The 12,389-nt window shown below is 35.1% G+C and overlaps 1 protein-coding gene across 6 annotated transcripts in view; it reads left to right on the forward strand.

Moving 5' to 3' along the window:
* Nucleotides 1–12,389, forward strand: part of LOC106078248 (uncharacterized) — a 58,034-nt gene that overhangs the window by 4,311 nt on the left and 41,334 nt on the right. For 5 of the 6 annotated variants that reach the window (XM_056020214.1, XM_056020217.1, XM_056020221.1 and 2 more), the window contains exon 2: nucleotides 1,772–1,919. In XM_056020214.1, coding sequence (XP_055876189.1) covers nucleotides 1,821–1,919 — 99 coding nt within the window. In that variant the 5' untranslated portion in view covers nucleotides 1,772–1,820. Of the gene's footprint in view, nucleotides 1–1,771; nucleotides 1,920–4,275; nucleotides 4,563–12,389 lie in introns of those variants that run through there. The other variant, XM_056020219.1, reaches the window with a different exon arrangement.

The raw sequence follows: 12,389 nt of genomic DNA on the forward strand, positions 1-12,389 counted from the left end.
CCCACCATGACCTGCTAACTAGTGTAAAAAAAAACTCAAACTAAAACTCTATGGCTATATTACAAGGTCTTTGGGGCTCGCAAAGACCTTCCTTCAGAGATCAGTACCAGGAAAAAGAAGAAGAGGCAGACAAAGAAAGCGTTGGGAAGACATAAAACATCCAAGAATGGACGGGCCTATCATTGAAAGACGTTCTATCCAAGGCAAAAGACAAAGAGGAATGGAGAAAGACGGTCGACAAATCTTCTGTGGTGCCCCAACGGTCCAACAGATAAAGGATAGGTGAAAGTAGATGCTGTGCCAGAACATCATCATCATCAGCAGCAGCAGCAATGACTAGTAGGGCGTGTGCTATGCAAGCAACGATCTTGCGGTGTGAATCAATTTGAAATAGACGCTCTGTTACTGTGTTGCCAAAGCTGTACTTCAAAACTCAGGTCAAACTGACATTCAACAGATCACAGCTCAATAGACAACTCTGGGAGTGATAAGGCTTAACAAAAATAATGAATGAATCGACAAAGAGGAGGAAGGGGGAGTTGAAGATCCGATGGGAAGAGAATATATATATATATATATATATTGGATACCTCTAATATTGGCTTTAAAAAGTCAACTGAAAGGTGTTGCTTTTAAATAATGTTTGATTTCCCGGCACTACGGAACTATTATTTTGTTTCACTTAAGGCCAGCTAATCTCCCGACTGCTGTTTAAATGAAGGAGGGTTATATAAATGATCAAAGTTTTACCTTAGCATATTTAATCAGATATCAAGAATGTTTAGGAATTGACCAACATTACGCTTTCGAATCAAATTAATATTTTAAAAAATCGTTTTCATCAAATGAATTTATGTCTTTGAGTATTAATATAAGCTCCTGAGGGTAAGACATTTTTACAAAGCTTACATCAACTCATTTTGTCTGCCTGTCTGGTAAAACAAGACATGAATAAAAAAAATATTTAAAAAATAATTAACTATTCAATTAATTACTGGTAATTAATTATTCTGTTTGATACCAACAAGGGAAATTAATCCTTCTGTATTCATAGATACGGCTAAATATGAAATGTTTCGTCCCTTTATATAAGTGAACACATTATTTCTCGCACACCAATCCTCGGATCAAGTAGAAACTGAAAATAATTATTTATTGTAACTAACAAAATATGAAGAAAAAAAAATTAACCAATTAGTCAATTAATTCTTGGTAATTTTTTTTTTTAATCAAAATAAGGAAAATAACTTCTGCATTATTGAGAGGTAAAGTTGTAAGTACAAAGCCCTTAGATAAGCTTTGTATCTTTAAAAGTTTAGTTTTAAACATTTTGCTTTTTAATATTTACTTTCGTATAGTGCCACTTTAATGTCCACTGCACTCTAGTCCAATCTCTTTTGTAGACCTGGAGTGGGAATGGGAATCTCCACAAAGACAAAAAAAGCAATTTACATGACTAGAGCCAACATCTTAGGACCAGCTCCAGTTAAATTTAAAAAAAAAGATAAACTTTTACTTCCATTATGTCTTAATGACAAAATATCTCTGTACTAGAAATGAATCTGATCTTCATCGAAGAGATGTAGAAAAACTCATTTCCACATGTGAAGATAATAAAGCAGATATATTTTAAAATGTTATCTTTTAATTTATATCTAAATTATATACCTAAGCAAATGAATTATTTTGAACACAGAACAGTCCCCTCCCAGAATAAGACGTATCACATCACATACCCTCTTCAATTCTACGTTTCTCTCTATTACAACAGATAAGTGTTTGTGTGTTGCACCAGAGGTGGGCACCGGCCTCGCACTGACATGGAAACCATTTGGCTTCAAAGGTCAAGCCCTGACGTCCCCTGGGGATTCCGACTGGTAGGGGGCAGGGAGTTCAACGTACCTCTATCTGTTCAAAGGGTGAGTACTCGAAAAAGAAATACAAGGGCATGAAAACATTGGAAGGAGTTGTCCTTTTTTTTTTTTCTATAGCTTAACCATAGACAAAAATAAATATAGACTGGCCGAAGGAAGTAACTTCATGTAATTTGAAAACATGTATATCTATTGTATTCGGATTTCCGAATTATGAAAAATTGCATGATCTTCATTCTTAGAGATTAAACAAAACTACACTGCCTCCTTATTTACAATATATATATAGGTGTGTGGCTGAAATAGATATGAATACTTAACTTTTATACTGCTCATAAATGCTGTATAATAAAGTACAAAAAATTGCAAGTCACAAATTTTCGTTTCATAAAACTCTTTAATCGGCCAGTCTATATTTATTTATGTCTATGAGCTTAACAGTGTTTCGTATCTTTCAAGAATATTAAAGATTACGAGAGTTACAGTTTGCATTTGTACATGATTTGCTTTCTTATATGTTGGTCTGTTGTTCCTTTGTACTTTGAATGTATCTGAAAAGGCCAGTTTGTATCTGAAAAGGCCAGTTTGTATCTGTTAATGCCAGCTTGTAACTGTCATTGATAGCTTGTATTTGTTAATGACAACTAATATTTATCAATGACATATTGTATTTGTCAATTTGTATTTGTCAATGATAGTTTGTGTTTGTCAATGCCAGCTTGTATTTGGTAATGACAGCTTGTGTGTTAGTCAATGAATGCTTCTTTCTGTTAATAAATCTACGTGTCTGTATTTTGTATTGCAGTTATAACATTTTTTTCCTGTTTAGCACAGACAGAGTGTGTTATTGTTTTAAGTATCTTCTATCTAGACTAGGTTCAGTTTAACTCTTAACGCCTCGTCTGAGCTCTTCCTTTCAAACACATGCAGTTGTATGTCACCACACCCTTCCTCACTGCCCACACCCATCTCAAGCTGTTGTACTCATTCTTATGTTTACTTACACACACACGCACACACACACACACACACACACACACACACACACACACACACACACACACACACACACACACACACACACACACACACACACACACACACACACACACATTAGAAAGACGCATGAACTCATCCACATTTTTTTTCAAGTACACATTTAGTCTTCTCTACCTACACAAAACCCACACAGCGTCTGCCAATAAACCGACGAATTGGTCTGCCCTCCAGTGGATAGAGTTCTTTACGTGTCCAAAGGGCGAAATGTTTAGAGAGAGTTCAGCCAGTTCATATTTGTATAGTTGGGTACGCAAGTAAAATGTGCCCATCAGATTGGCCAACTCCATTATACTGACCAGTCGGTGCCCATGACACTGCCTTAATTCATTGTATTGATCACTGAGACATTGACCAAATGATGTCGAGTACATTGACCAACTGCTGCCCAATACATTGACCTTCTGAAACCCATTACATCGTCCAAACTGATTACCAATACATCAGCTTTACTTTCTTTAAAGTGAGGTGTACATTTGAGTGGATGTTTAACTCTTTCTCTCCGTAATTATTTTTCCACGTTTCGACCGAATTCTTCATTTTGCTCATTACTATTCCACTATACTATTCCTATTCCCTGTTATGATTAAGCTTCAATAGCTTGGTCTTTGTTATCAGAAAATGTTTTATTTGGTATAGAATTAAAAGAGAACGCTTGCTCTTTTTACATAACATAAAAAAATTTTTTAATGAAACATTAATTTAATTTAATGAGGTCAAATCAACGATGGTATCGTCAATTAGGAGAGAAAGAGTTAATTAGCCAGGTCATCACATTTAGAATAAAAAAAGTCCCAATCGGTCTGGCTAATTAGATATATGTTTCGATCATTTTGAGAGTTAGCCCAACTAGTTACTTCGTGCGGTGACTAGACAAAAATGTGCTGAATTGATTTCGAGGTAGGACTAACTGGAAGATTGGTGGATACAAATTCTACCAGCTAGAAGTCAACGATGGTCAACAACTGGGCCATCAAAACGTTATATATTTTTTAATTCTATGATAATGCACTGACCAAAGACCCATACTTTTGGAAATTTATATTCTTCTCAGGTCGTATAAAATTAAGCATTGCTGGGTCAATATTGTTCTCTTATCATTTTGTTTTGTGAAGAAACATTCAGATATATTGAAAGTATCACAAAAGTGTTTAAAGATATTTAAGGAATGGAAAATGTTCATACTTGTATACGTAAATATAGCATCGAGTTATCTTCCCTGTTCTATTTGAAGTACCACACTTTCAATCCTAGCTCTTACCCCGTGCTGACAACTGCCAAATTTTCTTTCTAAAGTTGACCAACTTGATGATAAGAGGATGCACTCTTGGAGGAGTGTTAGTCCAATGGAGGAGTGGTCTGGAGAGGGGTGTCGTATCTCTTATATTTACTGTCACCACTGGCAAGAAAAAAAATACACTCATATAGACTTAGATCTACTGATTTATTTTAATGAGTGCTAGTGTTTCTTTGGGTCTCTATGGATGAACAGTGACATATTTCCTTATTCAGTTGATATATAGTCTAGTGTGTTCTATCGTAGACTTGGTACTTTTTTACAAAAAAAAGCATTTTGTAGGATCGCTAAGCATTTGTTGATTTTGTAATTTTTTTTTCCAAATTCAAAATCCGGTAAGTTAACTCTTTCTCTTCTAATTGACGATACTGTCGTTGATTTGACCCCATTAAATTAAATTTATTTTATTTTTTCTAAACTTGTATTTGTGTTATATAAAAAGAGCATGCGTGCTCCTAAAATTCTGTATCAAAAGTCAAACGTTTTCTGATTATTAAAAAAATAGTTATTGAAGTTTAATCCAAAGGGGTAGATTGTAGAAATGTGAAAAATGAATTCTGTCAGAACGTCGAAAATAGTTACAGAGATAAAAGAGTTAATTTTATGGAAACTCTAGTATAAAAGTATAACACAATAACACATCACCATTGGTTAGCATCCTCATTACGCAGAGTATACTCTCGTTGATGCTACTCTTGTTGCTTTTTTTATTGGATTTAAATTTCGAAATTAATTACACTTCGTTACAATTGTGAAAATGGAATGAATTGATTAGTATCCAAACATGCATTCATGTCAGCTGCGGTATTCCAACGTGTGAAAGCATGTTCGCTAAGAGAGACTTTAATATTGACTTCCCAGCCTCGTTTTGATAATGAGGCTTGGGTTTAGGCTATTCATTTATTTACTCTTATCTGTCACTAATAAAATGCATTCTTTTTGCTCAGTGACCTGCTATTACAGATGACATTATTGATTTCATTTTACGAGCAGTACTAAGTAGAGTTTGTACTTTAAATGAAGTCCAGGACCGGATTTACCTATAGGCAACGCAAACTATAACTTAGGGCCTCCAAGAAATATTCAGCACAGATATACACAGGACTGGACCTGCGAAGGGCCCCATATATCAAATAGCTAAGGGCAGTGATGCCCAAAATACGACCCGCGGGCCATATCCGGCTCGCGACGTGGTTCAATCCGGCCGTCGAAAAGTCGGCACAAGGCGTAGAAAATCTCCCCTCCAAAATAAAAAGGTTGAAAAATGTACCTTAACCCTACGTTAGGGCTCTCACATTTTCTCTGATGGATTGGTCCATGACCTTTATCAATTGTGCGTTTATGAAATAGGATTCTGAATGTAGAATCTAACAGGACGAGTGTACGCATTTTACTTTTTTTGTAGCTATTAAGCCAACATGTTTGATTTGTCAAGAACGTGTGGATGTTTTACAAAAATACAACATATAAACGACATTATCAGACGAATAGGACTGGCACATTCTTGGTTTGAGCCGCGAATAATATAATTGTTAAATCTTTTAAAGCCTAGATTTTAGAGGATCGATGGGAATATTCACCAAAAAGCGACAAGAAAATGAGTCGGTTGTAAAGCGAGCTACAATGTTGCTCATATTTTAATTCGAGAAATCAAGACATTTTCTGACGCGTGAAAAAAAAAAGATAAAACTTCAAATATCTCATAATTAATGTATTAGATCCACAGATTTTTAATAAAATAATTTCAGGTCAATTTCATTTCTTTTTTGTACCTTTTCATTCATTTGGCCCGTGACATGAGTGTTGGAAATTAAAATGGCCCGCTCGGTGAGTTAAGTTGGGCATCACTGGCTTAGGGCTTTTTCAAGTCTAAATTTGGCACTGAAAACAGCTGAACATACGCGAAAAAAGTCTTTGTCTCCCTTGGATGTAAAGCTGTTTTTTTTCACCTATTTGTTTATATACACCAAATGCTTCAATCTCGTTGACTCAACTGTTTGAGGACCATCGTCATAATGGGACCCCGAAGAAGTAAGGTGGGCCTATGTTTGTAAAGTGAGGCTTAAGACGATTTACAGAAACATGTGCTGCTTTTAGTAAACTACAGCGCCGTTTCTCAACCTGTGGAACACGTACCCCTAGGGCTTCAGGGTAAAAAATGTTGAAGACTGTAGCTTTTGCGATGGTTTGTTGACATAAAGAGAACCTGGACTTGGCGCTGATAGAAGTGGGTTTGGAGAATCGGGATCTATAGAACTGGGGTCGAGAGAATCGGGGTTGTAAAAAGTGGGATTGAGCCTAATGAGCTAGAGTCTAGGCTAGAGAGAAATGGACGATTGTTTTGTTAAAGTTTTATGTCATTAATAATGCTCAAGAAAATATAATGAACAATTATTTATAGGAAAGGTAATTGAAGATTGCAAGACTCATGTCAGGGAGATTTATTCGTTTTGTGAAAGTGTCGAATAGTGATCGATATTTGTGAAGTCTCTACCCCCAATTGTCAGTCTAGATGGACTCTAACATTTAAATCACTATCTATTACGTCTTTAGTGTCAGTATAGAAAGACTCTTTGCATTTGAGCCAGTTTTTGTTTGAAATACAAAGAGCCAACTACATCTACAGCCTCCCCCCCCCCCACCTAGGGAGGATGTGCTTTGCCTCATTGTGTCACCTGCACTTGCACAGCATCCTCTCTGCCCCCCTTTAGGTTAATGAGTTTTCCCTGTGCCTATGCGCGTGTTCCCGTCACCATGGTAACTGCTTCATTTTAGTTTTTGGCTCACCTTCTAGCAAGAGAGTGCATCTCTTCGCAGCACATCAACAAGTTGTCTCCACCCCACCCCACTCCACAACCATTTATATTTTACTCTAGGAATAAATAATCAACTACCTGTTAAAAAAAAAAAGCCGGCACCACTGCCTTATTTTTTTTTTACAATCAATTTTTACAATTTTTTTTTTATGCTAAAGTAAAATAATCTCTCAGATTTGTTTATTAGGCTTTGAATGATTTCATGAAATCCTTCTAATTGTGTTGATAATCATTGGCGTAACCCAGTGTTTCTTAAACTTTTAGGCCTACTAGTAGCGCTCCATCTCCCTACCCCCACCGAAAAAAAACAACTCGTTTGGTCACCCCTAGCCAACTAGGATCGGAGGCAGCGCTGTTAGTTGAGCCCGGTAAGTCTTAAGAATGTCACGAAAAAGAAACTTACAGACATATAACTATAATGATTTTCCAGTTGTGTATTTTTATTTAGTTATGTATTTATTTATTTTTTTTAATTTTATCATATAGAAGCTACTAGCATTATGTATTGGCTATTTACACAATGTTTGGAAACCAAATTTACGAAATGAAACTTTAAAGTCAATCAGTTTAGTTTATTTTCCTTAAATCGGGGAATTAGTTCTTTAGAGCATCGCCCTCCCCCCCACCCCCCAGATGTCTCTAAGGAGACACTCCCCCAGATTGAGAAACAATGGAGTAACCCATTTTTAAAACAATTCTAGAAGGAAGAATTCATTATTTGAGTAAATAGTAACTCGACTACTTCCTCCTTAACATCACTTCATTAACGTTTCTTAACACAAATGTCGTGAAATAGGAGGGAGGGCGAAATAGTTGTTCAATAATTTGCTTTTGACTTAAAAATCCTCAATTCAACTATAGATTGAAGATGATTACGATTGTTTAGGATCAAAACGGTTTTAGAAGGGAGGATCCAATACTGAGTAAATATTATTGCCCTGCTCTCAGAGAGCTCAGACGTAAATGAGTATTTCAAAGAACTAGAACACATTGAGGAATACTGTAAAGATAATTTTTTATTATTAAATGTAAAAAAAAACAAAGAAATGATAATCGATTTTCGTAGGGAAAAGAAGGAAAATGATATTGTTTCTGTAGCTGGAGAGACTATTGAAATTGTGCAAACCTTTAAATACCTTGGTACTATCCTAGACAATAAACTAAATTTTACTGCAAATACTGATTATATCAGCAAAAAAGGGCAGCAAAGATTACGACTACTAAGAAAACTGTCCTCGTTTAATGTTAGCGAAAAGGCCTTGGCTATGTTTTATCACGCTCACATCTGCAATATTTTAAGTTTCAATATCACTGCCTGGTATGGCAATCTGAGCATTAAAAATAAAAATAAACTTAATAGAATCCTAAATGCTGCTGGCAAAATCATTGGCAAAAAACAAACCCCATTTGGGCAGTTGTTTGAGACAAACATCTATAAAAAAGCTAACAAGGTCCTCGAAATAAAGAATCACCCTTTGTGTCAGGATTTTGTGATTTTACCATCACAAAAGAGATACAAGACACCGATAGCAAAGACAAACAGACACAAACACTCTTTTGTTCCCCTGGCAATCAAATCATTAAATAAGAACAATCTGGTATAAACTTTGTCACATGTAAATTATGAGTGCGTCTGGTGTGAATGTACACTTTGGTTTCTTATAGTTATAATGTTTTTTGTTTGGTGTAATGCACAAATTGTAAGACAAATTTCCTTACGGATAATAAAGATTATTATTATTATTATTATTATTATTATTATTATTATTATTTCTTATCTAGTTTTCCTCCTAAAACATCGCCTAAATTAACTTTCGTTATTAAAAAAAATGTTTTTTTAAATTGTTTCTTGGTAACCAAGTCTCCCCCCCCCCGCCCACCTCAACCCATAGCCGACCAGCTTCTCCCCAGCTGATAAAACAAAAACACAAACACAAAAATCAGCGAACCAAAGTTATAATTGACATTAAGACCGAGGCAAGTTTGGGCATTTATACGTGCACTTTGCACCTGTGCATCTTCGAGACCCCAGACTGTTTTTAGCACACAGATTATGCCTACCTGATTCACTGTTACAAGGGTGTTGATCCGTCAAGTTTTGAAGTCTGCCTACTCATTACCTGAGCCAACAAATTAATGCCTTTCGATCTCTTTCTATCCCAGCAGCCATCACGTGTGAAAGTTGCGTCTAGAGTTAAAAACTATTTGTAAGCTTTCAAATCTCATTATTATCTTCTTTTTTTCAAGCCTGTTTTCTGGTCATTTTGTTTTCCCTTGTTGTTGCTAAGAGTACGAAGAGATTTTATATAGGTGTGTGCACTGGTGGAGTTGTTTAATGCTATTGCCAGGGACAGGGTAGCTATTCAATGTAAAGTTGCTATGCCTTAGGCAGTAGTGGTTTTTTTTTTATTATTGTTAGTATTATAATTATTATTAATCAAACAGCAGTACGTACTGTTCTGAGTTTTTACATTTTTAATCTAACAGAATTTTTGTTTAGAATCGTCGAAAGATTTGTTTGAAAAAATCTGCTTTGAATTATCGGAGCTCATATCGGAATTAATATATAGATCTAGAGAGTGGCTTAGCTAGGGTTTGGGGGGCCCGGGGTCTTGACCTTTTTAAGGGCCCCTGCATTTCGACATTCGATTTCACTTGAGATAATGCACTTAATAAATATATAAGTCTAAATTCCATTTAGTACAGTATATAAGTATAGTTAACAAAAAATAATCATTGAGACTCTTTTAATGAATAATGTCTTTGTTTATTGGCGGGATAATGCACGAGTGACAAATCTCAATTCATATCGCCTCACGTCATGCTTTCTGTGCAGCAAAGACATCTATAACATCATCTATAACATCATCTAGAACATCATCTATAACATCATCTATAACATCATCTACAATCTACATCAATGCTGTCTAGTATTTTTTAATCCACGCGAAAAGCAAGATGGCAGTGGAGTAATATTTATTATTAAATGTAAAAAAAAATAATTTAGGACATTCATGTGGGGGTGACATTCAAATTTGCACCCCTCCCCTAGCTACGCTATTGGATCTAGATTGTGATCGAAACACTCGGCGTTGCAGGCGGAAAAGAATAAAATGTCGTTTCTCTCTCTCTCTCTCTTTTTTGTTCCTTGAAAAAGCAACTTGTATTGTCACTATTACCCTGTGATCATGTCAACTAATTAAAGAGATTGTGAAATGTAACTAAGAATATTCAGACTTCACTTCTTCAATCTCTCTAAAGTAAATTGAGTGTTTCCACCAAAAGATTCTACAGTTTTAAAAGCTCTACTCTATGTCTAATTTTATACCATCTTTGATAAGATGTTGACGTCAGCAGTTGATATTTAAATTCACCTAGCGTAGTGGTTCTATTTTTAAACTACAAGAACCGCAACCCGGTAAAATCAGACGTATAAAGTCGTGACTGTTAGATTATGCTTCTTTATTTAAAAAAAAAAAAGACCTATTTTGTTAAAAAATAAATAAAACCCACACAAACACCCAAACAAGTCATTAAAGGTAATTATTATACCTTACAAATTATTGTCATCATACATGTCCTTGTTATTTTTTAACCGAAAGTATTGAACTATTTCATGAAGAAATGCCTTGGATTATATTATATGGAATTTGTCAGTACTAATCCGAAACACGAAAATAAAATTATAGATCTTTAGTTCATTGTAATAGTTTTCTAGCATACCGGAGGGTCAATAATTAGATCTACATCTAGCTAGAGTGCAAATAAAGAAATGAATGCATTACGTTAACAACAAGGTTACAAAGACAGTTTGTGTGGAAACACAAACTCAAAATCGGACCCTGAAGTGGTCCAACCAGGCAGATAAAAAGGCAAGTTTAAATATTTTCAAAAAGAACATCAGAAATTCTATCAAAGACAAATAATGGAGAAAGAAGATTAACAGATCTTGTGTAGTGCCCCCGCGGTCCAACAGACCAAAGGATAGGTGAAAGTGAAGTTTAATGTGAACCTGGCCTAACTGATGTCTTATAATGAATATCTAATTGATGTAATTGTTTTGTAAAGGGTTAATCTCTTATTCAAATCCTCAAGAAAAATACATTTCGTTAAAAAATAATTTTCCTTTAGTTAAGTATTCTATGGATATGGCGCAGTACTACAGTTCACGCGATAATATGAAAAACTACTTATTATTGTTGTTTTAAATTATGTCCAATTTATATGCATACTAAATAGATTTTTTCGTGTAAATGTAGTAGTTAGTATGACAGAACTTACATAACTTAGCAATACAAATGTAAAAAAAAAATTGTCAAAAAATCTAGAACCATTTGCATAAATGTGTTATAAATATGATAGATAGTTACCTCCTCTACTAAAGAGTCTCCCGTGTTTGTTACTATTAATAGTTAATAGTTATAAAAGTGGTGTATTTTTATGAAAAAAAAACAACAGCTTATATAAGTGATTTAACAAATTAGATTTTTCGCTTTCACAAAAGAAAAAAGTAGCCGTTGCATCAGAACTTTGAATGGTCTAAAATATCATGATGTCGGATTTTCACGATCTTTTCTAGTTTACGAGATCTAAACGGGACGGACGGACGGACGGACAGATATTCCACACAAAACTAATTGCGTTTTTTCCCCATTCGGAGGCCGCTAATAAAATTAAAAAAAAAAAAAAAAAAAAAAATATACCATGTTTAACAGTTCAACCCATTTATATCCTGTTTAATTGTAATTTCTCTTTAGTGCCCCCACCTTCTCTATCCTTCATCTTCTTTTTCTCTCTCTCTCTCTTTCTCTCTCTCTCTCTCTCTCTCTCTCAGTTTCTGTCTCTCTCTCTCTCTCTCTCTCTCTTCCATTGTCTCTCAATCTCAATTTCTCTCTTTCCCTTAAACTTTTTCCATAGATCTCTCTCTCTCTCTCTCTCTCTCTGTCTCTCTGTCTCTCTCTCATTCATTCTCACACAATTTTTACGCTATTTCCATTTAGTGTTTCTCAAGTGTATTTTTCTTTAATCACAATTTGAATGTTACTTTTTATTTAACGGATACAAATGTGGATACAACTAAACCGAAAGTCGACCGTGCCCCTGATTTTTTCCAGGTTCAATTTTTCGTCCACTGATTTTGCCCACATCTTCAAAACAAGGGATGCAATCCAAGTGTCTGTTGCATTGTCCTCTGGTCGACTGTACTATTAACTGTAGTGAGAAACAGCCTTTGAAGTGGAAAACCATTTTAGTTTAGGAGAGCGGAAGGGCAAGAGGATGTCATTGTTTCATTTCCTCTTCAACTTTTACAAATACCTGACGGGAGGAGAGTTTTAACCTTCCTGC

Source organism: Biomphalaria glabrata, chromosome 2 (genome assembly GCF_947242115.1).
Source record: "Biomphalaria glabrata chromosome 2, xgBioGlab47.1, whole genome shotgun sequence".
Lineage (NCBI taxonomy): Eukaryota > Metazoa > Mollusca > Gastropoda > Planorbidae > Biomphalaria > Biomphalaria glabrata.